Below are 17,574 nucleotides of genomic sequence, written 5' to 3' on the forward strand. Positions count from 1 at the left end.
AAACATTTGTATTCTCGTCTGAAAGAGGAGAATAGAGGGGAAAGGAAGTGAGGATGAAAGAATCAGGGATGCAAGGACGCATGGCAGAGAGAATACTAAATACCAACGGGTGTTAAAAACAATAAAGACACTATAAAGACACGCTTGCAGAGCCACAAATGCACACACATGCACACTCTCACGCACAAACACTGTGTTATGGTTTAGTGGCCCCTTTGGAGCAGTTTGAATAGAATATATTTGTACCCCAGGCCTAAACAGTGAGCATTATGGGGCTACGAGGGGAATGTTAAAGCCTGGAGGGAGGCCATTAACCTTGGAGGAAGACTTTAAGAGTTGGCACATCATTCAAAAGTTTTGCTTTACCCTGAGAATGCAGCCGTTGATGCTCTTAGCATTTGATATACAGTACGTGTTCAGTCATAATGTGTAGACAATAACTATTTACCTTAACATGTTGCGGAATTAAATGGGGACTGTTGTCATCTTGGAATTAATAAGGGTTTTTTTTTGTTATAATTTCTCAATCTTTTAAAATGAATGCTCTCTTTATATAGTGCAGACTGACCGGTAATTATTAAAATCACTTTTTGTGTGATTTCGTGTGTACAAGAGAGCGAAGGAGAGAAAGACAGCGAGAGAGAGTGAGAGAGAGGTGGGGGAGGGACAGAATGTTGGCACATCGAGGTAATAACCTGGATTAGAAGTGTCAGGTCATTTCTGCCAGTGTTAAGGAAATCTGCTAGAAGAGGTTGAGACAATTTGATGAGTGGCTCAGGCCCAAGAGAAAAAAAAAATGGAGATTGTAACCCAGTAGAGAAAACGCCATTTTATTTTGAAAAAACATTATTCTGTTAAGAGGAAGTGTACATCTCTCGTCTACTTGATTTCCTGTTTGGAGTGTCATTCATCTGATTATGACTTTCTGATTCGTCAAAGTCAAGTTGTCCCGCCTTCTCGAGACGCTATCTCGAGATTAGCTGTGTATATCGTTCTTTTCCGCTTGGACGCCCAACTGAAAGGTTGCGTGACGATATCTAATGCTAATGTGCCGTTCGGTGAGTGAAATACTTATTGAAGTTGATATAAATGTGACCAATAATAAAATGTTAATTGGGAAATGTTTTATCTTAAGTGTGGATACCAGTGAGAACTGAGGGTCTGTGACAAATCGACCGTGTTCGTACTTGAACGTCGTCTTGGTGAGTCGCCATGCACTTGCTATGGACTGTCGTAAAAACGTTTATGTGAGGCTAACGCTAAGCTAACGTTAAGCTAATGCTAATCGCGAGTGGAAATGTACTGCTTGTTTACAGTGAAAGAGTTGATTTTACTTGTTTTAAGGTCTTTCTAAAGCAAGGTTTATATTGACAAACAAATGTATAACTGCTCATTTTGATGTAATATGTGTTAAAAGTGAAATGTTGAATTGACTCAGTTATGTTTGTTATACAATTATTTCTTTATTGAAGTGATTGATATGTAAACCATAAAACATGGTTATTGAGAAATTGGACATATTGAGAAATGTGTTTATTGTTAGCTCATGAGTTCATTTCATGTGTTACAATGACAATTTGGAAAACATGCATGTAAATTAATAACTGTTATAAATGTGATATTTAGATGCAGTATTTATGATAATTGAAAACTATAGAGCTATAGCGACTGATGATGCTGGAAACTGATAATAGACTTATTAGCTGCATACAATAATTTCATTATTGTTATGCAGGCTGGGTTTTTTGTCTTGGCATTAAACCAAGATCCGAAACTGAATGGATTCTCCTTTGATGGAGATGGCGAGCCTGAGCCCAGAACCACATCTGCGATAAAGGAACCACAGTCTTCACCAACTTCTTTGTGAACATCACGTGGTAACACACCTAATTACCACCACGACAAGACTTTTTTCCCCAAGACTACCGGAAAGAACATTGACTGACTTAAACAAAATATTACTGAGCTCAGTAGGACTTTGGGATTATTATTTCTAATTTTTGGGATTTGTGATTTATTTTATGTATATGATGCCGGCTGTGAATTTGTAAATAATTGTTTTGTTTTCCATGTTAATACAGTTATTGTTGTTGCTCATTTCTGCCTCCAGCTATTTCATTCACACACCTATCAATTATCACTATTGTAGCCTTCGAGAATCTAGAGTCTGGTCCAATTTATTAAATATCAAACTAACACTATCTTTAAGTAATCGGGGGTTACAAGATGGTTGGGCAGAACATGGAGATTGTACATGGACACCGTTAATTATATAAATATATAATACTTAATTGTCAAACAAGTAAAACAACCAAAATAAAAAGGATTAAATGATGATTTTTTTTTTCAAAAAATTTATCAATAAAAGTAAAAAAAAAAAAACGTTTTGAGTGGTGGTTTGGTTTCATACTTTTTACATGTGCATGGAAAAAATGGCGACTAATTTTGGCAGAAGCCAAACTCATAAAGTGAAAATAGGATCTTTTTTTTCAGACATGTACAAAATGTCATTTATCAAAATGCTCACATTTACATTCTTTATGTTTCTTTAACATTTACTTTATATAGGTGGGCAGTTCAATCAACATAAACTGAATACTTTTTATTAGTGCTTCCATATTATTGTGAAAATAAACAAATGAAGACCTCTAATCCAAAATATGATGCAGGTTTAAAAAACCTGATTAACACCCGTGGGTTACCTCTTGGTCTTTGTAGCACAGGAGGTACTTGAATGCACGGCATTAGTGATGGGCATGACAGCTCTTTGAACTGATCATTAGAATCAGTCCATCAAAAACAATTGTTCAAAAGATTCCTTCACCAAATTGTTAGCGCCCTTGCAGTGGGGGCTACATGCCCCCTGCCCCGAGGCACAGATGGAGTGAGTTTAAAAAAAAAAAAACTTTCGTGCCTACCTTGATGTTGCAGTAATTAAAATTTGTGCATTTGTATTGTTATTGTTTCTAACAAAAAAAACTTTAAAAACATTGCTACTGTAATGTACGGACGAGAATGGCAGTACAGCACGTTCACTCACTGAATCGTTGGCAAACAGGAAATGACGTCGCGCTCTCTCACCGACTCTTACATGAATGGGAAATGACATCACTTTTTTTCACCCAATTGTATGGGAGCGGGAAAATACATCAGCACATTCACTCACCGACTCTTTAATGAATGGGAAATGACATCTTTTTCTGTCACCGAATTGTACGTGAACAGGAAATTACCTCACTGATTCCGTGAACACCAAAAGCGTGGCAGTATGTTCAGTAAAATAGCTCGTCTATCTGTCGCTGGCTGCTTATTGGTTGTTGGCGATGATTGACGCAATGCTCATTCCGGAGCTCACATGAACTGAGAAAAGAACGAATCACTTGAGTAAGTGATCTATTGACTCACGTTCATGAAAAGATCTTTTTGAACGAATCGTTCAAGATCGACACAACACTATCCTAACCGTAGCAAGTCTAACTTCAATACGTTTAATTCTCCGCTGTGTTTTTTTCAGTCTATAGCGTAAATGACAACGTGTATTTCGACGCATTTATACGTGCGTATAAGGCCGTGCATCTGGCAGGCAACTCGCAAACCTGCCATCCATGTTCTTGGAATGTGGGAGGAAACCAGAGTACCCGGATGAAAACCCACGCAGGCATGGGGAGAACGCGCAAACTCCACACGGGAAGGCCGGAGCCAGAATCGAACCCTGCACCTTTGCTTTGTGAGCCCATCGTGCTAACCAGTCCGTCACCGTGCTACTTGCGTTCCTCTGTCTCTTGCTTTTCTTTCTCTCTTGCTCTCTTTTCTTTCTCTCTTTCGCTGTCTCTCTCTCTCTCTCTTTCTACCTGTGGCATCGGAAATGAGCAGGTTTAACTTCGTCATGATAATCACCCAAACATCAATAAAGAAAATAGTAGAACTGCATCTGCATCCTGTTGTGGGTTGCAAACCATTGACTGTTGATGTTGGCGCAATGGAATCTAAGCTTGCCCAGATATATCATATATACTTTGGAATGCCATCTCCAATTCAACCACTTTCTTGTTCAAGGATGAGGTCCCTGTCGACAGTGTTTCAAAATGTGAATCTTTTTATCGTGTGGTCCAATAATGGGAATATGTGTTAGCACACCATTTCCAGAGATAGCACTACCCATTGTGATATTGAAAATGTGGGCTCGGTGCAAAAGGTATTTGGCCTCTTCTGCGTCTTCCTCTGGTTTGGTTCTCAGCTCCTGCCATACAGGCTCACTTCTCTTCCACTTCTTGTTTTCTCTGGATATTGAACATTTCCAATTCCTTGTCGTTCAATTACAACAATACAACTGGCTATAATATGTGTATACTTACCAGTTAAGGGCTCATGAGATACACTTATGACTTCAGTTAATTTTGTTAGATGAGGCCGCAAACACACTTGAAGGAGGCAGTTGTGTCACTCACTACATTTACATGCAGTCAAGAAACCTTTTAAAACCAGAGAATTGGCTATATTCGTGTTTTCTAAAGGCCACTGAGTGGGAACTGAACCCACGCTGCCCGCACACAACTCGGGCGAGTGTTCCACTACACCATCAGTGACCCAATACAATACATTTTGGTCAACATGTCATTCACATTGGATAATGTAGGAAACAGAGAATTGTACATAATGATCTACATGGATGTACCAAAGCATTTGCAACTTGTTCAAAGAAGTGGGAAAAATGCTTTTCTGATGTGCACAAATAAAACAACTGAGAAATGCACCAAAGTGACTGAGAAAAATGTAAATATTATGGATCCTGATTGATCCCCAAAACCGCCCTTTTGCCTTTGGGTAACAGACATTAACAGAGCAATGGCTGACAATGCCGTCAGCCTGCGAGCCTCCACTGCAACGTTTATTACAACTCTATGTACGTAAAACCTAACTGAATGTCACTAAAATGTATGTGGACATGTATAACGTGAGGTTGCCTGTCCATATTTGCCTCATAAAGTGGCAAAAAACATGAATGATTGCCTCCAAAATGTATGTGGAAATGCATAAAATTATTACCATAGTCTGAAAATATTAGCATGAAACTCGCAATATTTTGGAAGATAGTCACGTCAGAAGCACTTCCTCATTAATATAAATATGCATATTAACATTCGGTGTGCAGAGGCCTTTTGCAGCTCATCCGAGTTCCCAGTGGGTATCTAATGTCAAACAAAATCATACAACTGATTTCATATTGATGTTGAATTGAGATTAGCCGCCCACATACATACACAAAATTGACCATTACTCAGGTGACCAACCAAAGTTCACAACCACAAACCACACGCTTCATAAATGCATGCAAGAATCAATATGTGTTCTCATTTGGCTGCAGTGACAGTCTTGTGTCTCTTCACTATTAGGAAATCGTTGCCGCTTAGCTTCTTAATTAAGATGTATGAGTCATAGTGGCTGTGGATGTGTGACCTGTCATCGCTGTCTACCACACATGAACTGTGTTGTCTGCATAGTGTTTGGCTGGGCAGAATCATTTCAAAGCCAATAATGCTGCTTAATTTAAAATACCACACATGCTTGGCTGCTAATGTGCAGAAGCCTCTCACACACAATGTTGGGGTAGCAGTCAGCAAATGAAAGTTCAAGGACCATGCACACACACACGCACACAACCCTCTGAGTGGCTTCAGCAATAAAACATCGTGATGGATAGCCAGTAAGGTGGGGGTGTTCATTTGTGGCACACACAAATGTCAACCAACCAACTATCAAAAGAGCACACCATTTTCAATCATCACATTAATCATTAATCATCACACTACAGACATAATGCTTGAGTCTGGGAGCATGTTATACTTGTTATTCTTCCCGACGTTTGTGGTGAAGTCTGCTTTAGACAAAACATATTTCAGAGATAAAAACAGGAAGAATGTCATACCGTAATTAATTTCCCCTAATTAAATTGCAACGACCTGAAGTGGTCCCATCCTGAAAGGCCAAATGTATCACTCACCTAGAAAATGTCACTGCCAACAGAGAATTACAAGAGGAAGCAGATAATGATTTTCATTGCTACATTTCCTCACATTACAGAGTAACATAGCCACATGAAGTACGAGGCAAAGGTTTTTGGCCACCAATAGTTTTGGAGTATATCAGCCAAACAAACACAGTAATCTCCCTGTAAATTACCGCGGGACCACCTGCACAGAAGCAGTAACTTTATAGTTACATTATTACTATATATATATATATATATATATATATATATATATATATTTATATATATGGTGGAGTGGGCCGACTGGTTAGCACGATGGCCTCAGTGAGAGACAGCATCGGACGTGGGTTCAATCCCGACTCTGGCCATCCTGTGTGGAGTTTGCATGTTCCCCCCGTGCCTGCGTGGGTTTCCTCCGGGTACTCCGGTTTCCTCCCAAATTCCAAAAACATGCATGGCAGGCCGATTCAACACTCTAAATTGCCCCTAGGTATGAATGTGAGCACGGATGGTTGTTTGTCTCTGTGTGCTCTGCAATTGGCTGGCAACCAGTTCAGGGTGTCCCCCACCTACTGCCCAAAAATAGCTGGGATCGGCTCCAGCACCCACCGCGACCCTAGTGAGGAGAACCGGTACAGAAGATGGATGGATGGAAGGTGTAGTGGTACAGCCGATTGATATGTGTGCGGGCAGCGTGGGATCGGTTCTCACTCGGTGACGGTGTCTATGTCTGCCTTGCGACCAGTTCAGGGTGTAGTGCGCCTTTCGCCCGTTGTCAGCTGGGATGGGCTCCAGCACCCCCAGCGGTCTGGATAGTGACATATATATATATATATATATATATATATATATACATATATATATATATATATATATATATATATATGTATATGTATATGTATATGTAGGCGGGGGACACCCTGAACTGGTTGCTGTCTCTCACTGTGAGGCCATCGTGCTAAGCAGTCGGCCACCGTGCCGCCATATATATATATATATATATATATATATATATATATATATATATATATATATATATATATATATATATATATATATATATATATATATATATATATATATATATATATATATATATATATATATATATATATATATATATATATATATATACATATATATATATATATATATATATATATATAGTGCCCATCACTATCACTACTTAAACATTTGGCGAGACAATTTAATTATAGCAAAAATTTATTGGTGTCTCTCTCTATATTCATCTCACCCTGCTCACGTCATGAAGCGGAACGCTTTCTCTCTCCCTCTGTACCTGCTTTGTACCTGGCCAGCAAGGCGATGAGGTTGACCGCACCATCACGAAGCTGTGGGCAGGGGATCGAGAAACTCTTGAGCCATATAAATATTGATCCTCATCCTGCAGTTCGTAGTAAAATCTCATTATTATTAGTGGTTATCTGTCATGTTTTCATAACCTCAATTTTTCTGCATCTGCACCATAGAACGTGACAATAAAAGCTTTCGATTCTATTCACTCAGTCAGAATTTTGTTTATTTTGGTGCCCTGTATACAAAGTTGCTGAGCATGTCAAAAGAAGCCGTGAAAATCTATATACACGTAGACCTGCATGTACTGTGAAACAGCGGTAACATGATGTCATTTCAGGAGACAGAAAGAATTTGATGCTATTAATATTTTCACTGTATTAGATTAGTGATGTGTTGTTAGCTTACCGTCATACCCCAAATATGGAAATGTTCCATGTAAAGAGTCCATTGAATAGAGGTTGAAAAGGTTGCACCAAAGATTGTACTTTAGTCATTCCTGTTTTATGCAACATCCATACAACTTCAACAAAACTTCATTCCAAAGATCACCAAGGCTTGAAATAATTTCTCTATACGGAGCAGTTTTCTGAATCATTCCTGTATTTGAGGTCAGCTTTCTAATTTTGTGGAGAATTTTTTTCGGTTAATCCCAGGGACAAATTTAAAACATAATTCATACATTTTGAAATTGCTAGGAGCACTGCACTGCAACAAGGAACATTTAAGAAACCCACCTCCAGGGCTTGTTGATGAGGTTCGTGGTCATCAGAAATTGACGTCCACTCGTACCGTGACCTTGATGGCGGCAAGCCGTGGTGGACGCAAGGGCAGCCTCCTAAAACAAATCTTTAACGGAACAAAATGTCCAAAATCTAGGCTGTTCGCGACTTGCATGGTGTTTTTGAGTTTGTGGAGATGATCGTGATTTTTGCTCATCGCTTCAAAGCCATTTTTCATATTAATACTATTTTATATACTTGGTCCATTTAGTACAAATTTTGCTACTAAGACCTTATCTAATTTTAAAAATTGTATGACATATAGCACATTGGTTTGCTAATCTACAAAATTGTATCACTCAAGTACAGGGTGTAAGAAATCTCCAAAGTGTTGTCATGAAACTTAGTGACCCATATAAGATTGACTATCACAGTAATTATTTCATTAGTTGGAAATTTATGTCTCTGGTGGATGATCCGTAATTAAGGAATGATGACAAAAAATATGCATTTGTTTGTGTTGCACAACAGTCTTCGATGATGTGATGTGTATCTCTGTCGGGAACCACTCAAATTTTATTCTAAAATGACAGATTCACGTACCTTTGATTATCTCTATAATTACAATCAAGCAGTCTCCATGTTGTGCGTTTTTGTCTAGTGACAATAAAAGGGAGTCTAAGTCTAAAGCAAATTGCAAGATCAGAACTGTACAAAAGAAACAGCTATAATTGTAAGTAAGATATGAACTCTACCGTGAACAACATGTTTTCCCAGGACATACAACGCACCATTTAATTCATGGCAATGTGACTTCTGAGCTTCGTAATGTTAAATGTAGAGTTCACCAGCGATCGGTGCTTGGCCCCCAATTGTTTATCATCTACATATTTATATGTGGAGGATATATATATATATATTGAATAATTAATCGCAATAAATTCTGTAATTAATTGTGATTAATCACATTTTTTCTACTATTTTTTGTCAAGCATTTAACATGTATTTAATTGAATAATAATCTTGTAATTAATGTACACTCACCAAATATGAAGTGTATTTTAAATGAAAGACTAATAGCTGCTCTAATAGCTTTCTTTAATCATTGTATACGATCTAATTGGAGTCATCTTTACCGGAATTTTCCTTATAAACAATTCTCAAAATTTATATAGTACATTTAGTTGTAAGCACCACAATCCAGCAGTGTTGGTTTGCAAGACCCAGTGGTAATTTAAACCGGGTGTTTTGTTCTGAGATTATGTTTAAAATGTACAGCCTACAAGGTACAAACTTAAACTCTATCTGCATATTTGCAGCTGAATAGGATACGGATACGAAGTAACCTTGCAAAACAAAACAAGCAACTGTAAAGGCCTGAAAAGCATCACAAAAGAAGCATTTGGTGTCTTTAATGGGTCACAGGCTTGATACAGTTATTGCAAGCAAATTATTTCCACCAGAAGATTTTGTCCTTGTTCAGTCAATTACAAGGAATAGTTCAAATACCTTTGCATGCATAAATTGTTCTTTCATTATATAAAATGCTGTCTTGTAAATGGGGTAAACACCTGGAAACAAAAAGTTAACCTGTGATCTCACATACATATTTTTGTGTCCAGCCCAAATGCCAAAGGAAATCAACTGGCCTCAATCTCGATAGTTTATATTTTGTCAACTCATCCACCTCAGACAGCAGGTTATTTTTTATGCTTTCACTTGACCTTGAAATTATGTCTATTTCCATGATTTTGATGACAGGTAGCATGTCAAGTATTACAGATTCCATAAAACCTTGCTTCCGGACTAAATTTTAGCATCCAGATTGTACGCACAGAATTCTAGTAAAATTAGGATTTAAAGCAATCGGGTGTTTATTGAAGGATCAAGGGAATTACCATTAACTTTTGAACCATATTTTGAAGAATGCAGTAAAAACATCTGAGTGTGTGACCTTTGCTTCGAATTCGCTTGTAATGTGAGAAAAAAAACAATTTGTCACTTTTAATGTGAACGTGTCCGTATGTAACATTAGTTCTCCTATATGTAACCTTAAACTGATTCCACAGCGCCGCCTGCTATTGTGGAGCGCAAGTTAACTGACATTTTAAAATTTGTGCCAAAAGTCATGTGACTGTTTTTTGTAATAATGTTCTTTTGTACTCCAGAGTTTTTTTTTACTTTAAGGGTTGTTCGGATTTTGTATTCAAACAATGTTTTGTTTTGTTGTACTTGGTATATTTGAGTTTGTACATAAAGGATATAATTATTCTTTTTGAAAGATTGTAGTTTGGACTTGAAAGATATTGTACTGCCCGCCCATCCCAGTGGTCAAGCATGCACACAGTCGGTAATGCAATCTGTTCGTTTTAATAACGAAAACAACAGCGAATAAAACATTTACACGGGAGCTGCTGATGGCCACAAATCACACCCACACGCTCCACATTCAGAGACTAACTGCCGGAGCCAATCTTCCCTAACCTGTCTCGTCCCCTTTCAATGACGTCACCCTCTACTCAACTGCCGCCGCCCTCACATACACAAAACAAGGAACAGATATTACAATAGATGATATAAACAGACATTATTTTTCTTCAAGACATTTTTCATTGCAGGTGTAAAACATGCTGTATTTGTTTCTGAAGCCGCATGTATGTTTGATAAGTACATGTGTTATGTGCCAAACGCATCGTAATAGTTTGTGAAGGATGCTTTGTATTTGCAAACCACACTGGGTTTTGTGAGTTGGTGAGGTTTTGGCAGGATTTTAACTCGATAGAATTGGCTTTCAGTTTAACCGATTCTCTATTATTTTCCTTTAAGTACAGTGAACCCTCGGTTATCGCGGTTAATGGGGACCGAGACCACCCGCGAAAACTGAAAATCCGCGAAGTAGCGGCGCACCTTCAAAAATGCTTAAAAAAAAAAAAGTGCGAAGTAGCGGCGCACCTTCAAAAATGCTAAAAATAAAAACCAAAAAAAAAAAAATATATATATATATATATATATATACGGGTAGAGAGAGAGAGAGTGAAATTCATGTTATAACAAAAAAACAAAACAAATTATAATTAAAACTTATTTTTTTATTCCCCAGCCATTATTTTTGTATTTATTCAATTACTTCTTTTTGTATTTATTTAATTACTTCGACTTTTACCTGCTGGTACGCCGTCCGGTGTGCCCTGTGAAATGACAGCCTCGCCCTCCGCTCATGCCCGGGCGGAAGTTGTTCCTCTTCGGCTTAACTGCCACGCACGCCGGCCGGTCTCCTCCGGACCTCTCGCACGGTCCCGAGCGAAGCGAAATATCGCCGCGCTAGTGCCCGGGCGGAAGTTGTTCCTCTACGGCTTAACTGCCACGCACGCCGACCTCCTCCGGAGCTCTGGTACGGTCCGAACCGCGCGAAACGTCGCCCCAAATCGTGCCCGGGGGAACGTGCTCTTCTTCGTCCACTCTCTTCTTCGTCCACTCTCCTCTTCGGCGCACGCCAGCCGTCTAATCGCTCCAGCGCCCCCTCGTGCCGCTCGGCAAAACTACAATGCCCCCGAATATTTTTTAGACCCGCGAAGCACTGAAGCCGCGAAAGGTGAAGCGCGAAGTAGCGAGGGTTCACTGTATTCACTTGCATGTGCTTGTGTGGTAGTATTGCATTACTTCACACGAGTGAGCTTCAGTTGCATGTATTTTCTCATTCTTCTAACTTATTGTTGATATCCAAAGCCCAGATAAGTTCCAATTAGTAACAATGAATTTAAGGCATAATAAATTTATTGTAATAAATAAATGTGTTTTTCTTCAAGTCAATATACTTAAAATGTATGCATTCACTGAAGTGAATCTTCAACCGCTTTGCCTTGGCTTTGTTTTTGGAATATCATGACTGCCCTCTACTGGAATTACAGCAGTATTACATGTGCTCCGGCCACTAACCATAAACAGTAATCGTTGCCAATACATCAACAGCGTTACAGGCGTGTGTATTGGGGTAGTTTATTGTCGTTGAAACTGGTAGGTTTATTGAAACACTTGTGACCTATGCAAGATTGTGACCTAAATTCTGTGGTTTTTGCAATTCCATTGTTAGTTTTATTATTAAAAGTGTGCAAGAGCAGGAATTTATACCATGAAATAAAAGCAATCACAAAGTGCAGGCCTCTTTTTTTATTATCATTAGGAAAATTGACAAAACAAATGGCCCCATTATGGGACTAATAAAGGACATCTTTATCTTTAAATACAATCTGTCATGACCCATACAGTACATCCGGAAAGTATTCGCAGGGCTTCACTTTTTCTCATTTATGCTTCAGAGCTAATCTACAATGGAATACATTATAGTTTCTCTCCAAATTCGACACAAAATACCCCGGAATGAACGCATTTAATTTTATTCACAGCCAGGGCTTGACGTTTAGTTGTTCTCTAGCCACTGTGACCGGTAATTTTCCAGAGATACTATACTCGTCATTCAACATTTTCACTAGCCAAAATGTTTTTGTTGGATCAGGGTTATGCTCAACCAACTTTGGCATTCAGTAAAACAGGTGACCCTATGGCAGGAGACAGGGACAAAGCAACTAAATGCCACGACTTAGGCTGTGAATACTTACTGTATGTTTTTATTTTGGTTATTTTTAATTCTAAAAAGATAAATTATTTTTTTCACACTTATTTGGATGAATAAGCACGGCCGAGACCGTCGTGAGGATAAGTGGATCGGATAATGAATGAGTGAACGAATTTGTAAGATTTTTTCAAATGTAAATTTTGAACTAAGCCTTGATATAAAGTCAGAAAAAAAGATAAGTGCTGTGAATACTTTCCAAATGCACTTACTACTGTCATGATCTATGCTTTTGTTTAGATTTTCATGTTATGTCTTTTGTTGTGGTTCTTGTCCGATCTCTTAACTCTTTTTGTTTGCACCTGTGCTTGTCATCCCGGTCCGTTGTGACTTCCAATCAGCTCCTACAGCCACTTGTGTCCTGTCCAGGTGTTCCTCATTGTCTTGTCAGTTTGTTTGTATTTAGTTCCTTTCCTTTTCTGTTTTGCTTGGATTACTTGATTTTGCTCTGGTTTTTAGTCCTTGATAGTTATGTCTTAATGACCTGGGGTGGGTTTGTGTTCTTGTTTGTTACTTTGATTCCACTTTGTTAAGACTTAATTTAGTTTTTGATCATCTCACAACTAATCTTTTTAGGGCAAATTGTTTGTTTCAATCATGAGTAGTTTGTGTGAGTTATTGTACAAATCAACATAACAAGAAACATGAACTTCTGGGGGTCTAATATTTTTTGTTTTGAAATGCTAACAAAGGGCACTTTCAAGTTGAGTCACAATGGTCATCACTTTTAGCATTCAAATTGCCCGAGGACAAGCATTTTCCAAAATCTCATTACTCTGTTTTTAGCCAGAAAAAAGCAATTCACTGGTGTGTGCGTGCAAATGCTGCGAATGCAACGGGTTGCTTCCATTTTCCTCTTAAAGAAAAGCTTTTTAATTTGCTGAATGTGGGTCATTTCTCCCAGCTGTATCTGTAAACGGAAATGCAAAAGAGTGGTTAAACAGTTTTTTGGGCCAACAACAAACTAAAACATTAAGAAACTATCAAGTGGCAACAGTGGGTAAGGAAGGGTCTGATGTACTGAGACAGCTGCTCCAGATAACGAGCTCTATGACTCCAAACTTGGTTTCTTGGGCAATGAAAACTCATGTGTGGCATTCTACATTCCAAGAACCAATTATTTTGAGAACAATCCAGGGAGACCTGTGATCTCTGGAAAAGACAGTCTTGCTGAACATTTCTTTGAATATTTTATCAAATCTTTTTTACCTTCACTTCCAGCATTTATCCAAAAGGCCTCCAAGATGTTCTGAATAACTTGCACAACTAAAAAAAAATAGTGACAGAGGGGGCTTGCATAACATTGAGCGGGATGTCATTCTAAAGAGAGACTGACAGCAGAAAAGACTTAATCCTCCTTGACCCTCCGTTACCATCAGTAGCCTATAGTCTGCTGATTCAAATTCATCAAGCACTGGGTCCCTCCATGCTCTTTTTGATGTTGAACAACCAAAATATCTTGTTGTATAATAATATCTGTTGTCACTCTCAAAGCACTATATAAGTCAGTGTATATATATATATATATATATATATATATATATTAGGGCAGACGAAGCTTCTATTAACCTGCTGAGTTGAAGCACCTATGTCTAAAGCCAAACTACGGCAGGGTTTTTACTTTCAGGGCCTGGATTTGACACCTCTGGCAACAATGGTGTCAAAATGAGGCCTGTTGCTCACTTTTATTGGATTTCAAATGGTTTTCATAAACTGTACAAGTTATAACACTGTCAAGTTGGAGGCTACATAAAGCAGAGGGGGAGAACATTGGGTATCCCAGACTACTAAACCCGATGAACATTGTGAAATGGAGAGTTTCGCAAGTAGTCCTTGTGAACTTTGGGCAGACTGACCCTAAATAGTTATTGCAGCAAACGTTCGAAAAAAAAGAAAAAAATATATATATAAAAATCCAATTTAATCAACCTAACACTTTTTCAGCGACCAAAAGTAAAATATGTTAATTGTGTTACCTGCCTAATAAAGCAAAGCAAATCTGACCTTTTTTTATTTTTTTTTGTTAAACGAATAGTGCTGTGCGGTAAAATTTTACCTTGCGCAAAGTAGGCCTGAATACGCACCTTTAATGTTGTTGTTTATGATTCCCTCTGCCATTTGCAGTGGACGTTGACATGTCGCCTGGTTGGCACTGGTCATATCACTCTCCATGGCAAAAGGATCAGAAGGGTTTCCAAAAAGACTGGCTTGTCTCTGGTTTGGAAAAAAGTGACAACATCAGATATGTATAATTTGTAATCGTAAATCACACATGCTACAATCTGCTAATTCGAAAAATTGCTCATTATTACCCATTGAAATAAAAATACGAACTGTGATATTGCCAATTATTTAATCAGATTTTATTCACAGATTTAAACAAACATACTTACATAACCAACATCTAAGAACGCGTGGTCCTATATTGTATATTATTTAGGGCCACTCGTTCTTAGATACAGATTATCTTTCCATTCATTCCTACTATACACTTATCCATAATCCCATTTTGTACTCTTACCCGGAAGATTTCTTCTACAGCTTCATCAGTAACTCGGTCCATCTCATCGTCATTTATTAGATCACCAGAGATGGTCCGATGGAGCTCTGTAGCGGCCTCCTCTTCAATATTTCTAAGTCCTGCCTGGTAGATATATCTGGAGTTATTGCATCAATGGGCATTTTTTCACATTTTGATGTCTTTCAATTGGATTTTAATAGCTACAAAGAAGGCAATGCCACGTCAGACAATTAAAGTATAATGAAGCATAAAAGGCAGTGATCCACAACATTGCAACAAAAGCAACCGCCTCCCACCTGAAATGTTCTAGGCTCTTTCCGTAAGTACATTTTTCATACAGGAGATGTTTACCAATTATAATGCAGACCCAGAACCAATGACGTGCTGTATGAGCCCTAAAAGCCCTCTCTGTAGGCCAAAACATTATCAGAAGAGCCCGAAAAGCCCTCTCTGTAGGCCAAAACATTATCAGAAGCACAGACCTACATTTACAAGTCAAATGAAGTGGTAAGAATTTCCAAGTCTCTTAGATTAATTTCAAAGCGTGTCTTGGCCATGCGGCTCGCAGTCATTCATAAAGTAATTATTTTTGTACAATCCGATTTTAGCTTCAATGTGATGCAATGCTCATATTTCATCCATCGCCTTCAGAACCTCGAGTGCAGCCGTCAACCACACACACACCATTGAAATCGCTGGTTCTTCTTTTAGCCAATATGCAGATTCACCGGCCGGCCGCACCTCTGAGGAGCCGCACGGCAGCGAGACTTAGTGAAAATGACCAGAGGGAACCTGCCATGTTTGATGGAGAACTTGCCCAGCTGTTGAATCTCTCATTGACTCGTGAGTGCCAAAGTATGTTTTCACATTCCTGTGCCCAATAATACGATGTGTCTTATAGTCATGAAAGTACGGTACTTGAATTACTCAAGGCCTTGTTTCACCTCTAGATGCTAAAATGATCCCTTACATGCGACTTAGATGATTCACAAGAGTTTACATGGCCCTCTGCTGCTTATACAATACAACTTTTTTTATATCGCACATTTCACAACAGCGGGAGCTGTAATAGGAAATGTGGGCTGATCATGTTGCTTTAATGTGAGGGCCGAACTCACAGATCATGGATCATAGATGATCCGTTACACAACTACTAACTGACCCAGGTCCAAAACCCGCAGCACGCCACTGGTGAGGACGGCGAAGTTTATTCATCCAACAATTCTCAGTAAATCAAGAGGAAACACACAAGGAAGATGTGTTCTAATAAAGTTCAGTCCTTCCTCAAGGCTGAACACGTGTGTTTCTGCCTACTGGAGCGTGCCAAGGTTGACACATTTTTCAGCGATTTAAAAAATTTCACAGTGATATAAAACAAGATCGTGGAATACCCAATTCCTCACATTTCTTGCAGTCTAAAAAGAAAAGCATTCACCGAAAAAAAAAAAGAAGATTAAATGCTTGCCTGTATCTCATTTGTTGCATTTTTCTTTGTCGGCCGGCAACCATAGTATTCCTCCTGTCTTTTTTTCATTTTCCTGAAATAATCCTGGATTAAGAATGTCGCATAGAATTTTCCCACTGTCACCTCATCATCTGAAACAATAAGAGAATAAGCAACAAATGAGTAATTAAGGATTAATTCGTAGAAGCATGGTCAACTCAAAGATCTAGCTCGTGCACATTCACATTATTTTTAATTTCTATAATTATTATTGTTTGTCTATTTATGCCTGTGGCATATAGGGGTAATTTCTCTTTACTTCGATGGCAAAACGTACAACCAACCCCTGTATCCATCGCTTAGCCTTCATACAGAATAAGTCATTGTTTCACACTGAGTAAGTTCATGTGTGACTAAACTAGGACAAGATTATTATTTCGGTATGCATGCTTTTTGTTACTTTTGTTTGGTGGTTAACCATGAGGTTTTTCTGACACAAAGTACATGCCTTGGCTCCACAAGTTGGAAAACACTGATCTAATCAGTCTGCTTAATATAAGCTTAAATTATTATTTATTGATATGATGCAAGTAGACAAAAATGTGTCATAAAAAATCTAATATTGATATTCATAATGATGTGTATTCTTGCTCTGTGCCTAATGATAAATGAATTGAGTGAATAAACTGTTTTTGGTTTTATTGCCAACCTCCTATTGGTGGAATGACTTGGTCCAGCAGTTTCATACTAGTACGTTTCCAGATCTTCTTAATAATTGCTCTTAGCTCCTCGTTGGCTTGTTCAAAATCACCTGAAGAATAAGAGTGAGTTGTATCAATAAGACAATAGAAACTTGAAATCAATGATATTGACATTGACAAAAAAAGTGAAATATGCAAATTATCTAGACTAAGGACAGTGGTTTAGAATATGATGCAAGCCAAAATCTACGCA

At 38.4% G+C, this 17,574-nt stretch overlaps 1 protein-coding gene and 1 long non-coding RNA gene across 3 annotated transcripts in view; one reads left to right on the top strand and one right to left on the bottom strand.

Annotated features, from left to right (window-relative positions):
• Nucleotides 1–878: 878 nt before the first annotated feature.
• LOC148327786 (uncharacterized) lies at nucleotides 879–2,097 on the top strand. Its single transcript, XR_015845843.1, has 2 exons — nucleotides 879–1,202; nucleotides 1,736–2,097. It is a non-coding gene; the product is annotated as an uncharacterized LOC148327786 (long non-coding RNA).
• Nucleotides 2,098–12,916: 10,819 nt separating this feature from the next.
• LOC148327787 (dihydropyridine-sensitive L-type skeletal muscle calcium channel subunit alpha-1-like) overlaps nucleotides 12,917–17,574 on the bottom strand; it is a 54,978-nt gene continuing 50,320 nt past the window's right edge. For both annotated transcript variants that reach the window (XM_088308191.1, XM_088308190.1), the window contains 5 exons: nucleotides 17,330–17,431; nucleotides 16,642–16,772; nucleotides 15,177–15,299; nucleotides 14,740–14,869; nucleotides 12,917–13,565 (listed from right to left, as the gene is read on the bottom strand). In XM_088308191.1, the coding sequence (XP_088164317.1) occupies nucleotides 13,528–13,565; nucleotides 14,740–14,869; nucleotides 15,177–15,299; nucleotides 16,642–16,772; nucleotides 17,330–17,431 (524 nt within the window). In that variant the 3' untranslated portion in view covers nucleotides 12,917–13,527. The remainder of the gene's footprint in view (nucleotides 13,566–14,739; nucleotides 14,870–15,176; nucleotides 15,300–16,641; nucleotides 16,773–17,329; nucleotides 17,432–17,574) is intronic.

Source organism: Idiotropiscis lumnitzeri, chromosome 11 (genome assembly GCF_059441095.1).
Source record: "Idiotropiscis lumnitzeri isolate Australia: NSW breed Sydney's pygmy pipehorse chromosome 11, RoL_Ilum_1.0, whole genome shotgun sequence".
NCBI lineage: Eukaryota > Metazoa > Chordata > Actinopteri > Syngnathiformes > Syngnathidae > Idiotropiscis > Idiotropiscis lumnitzeri.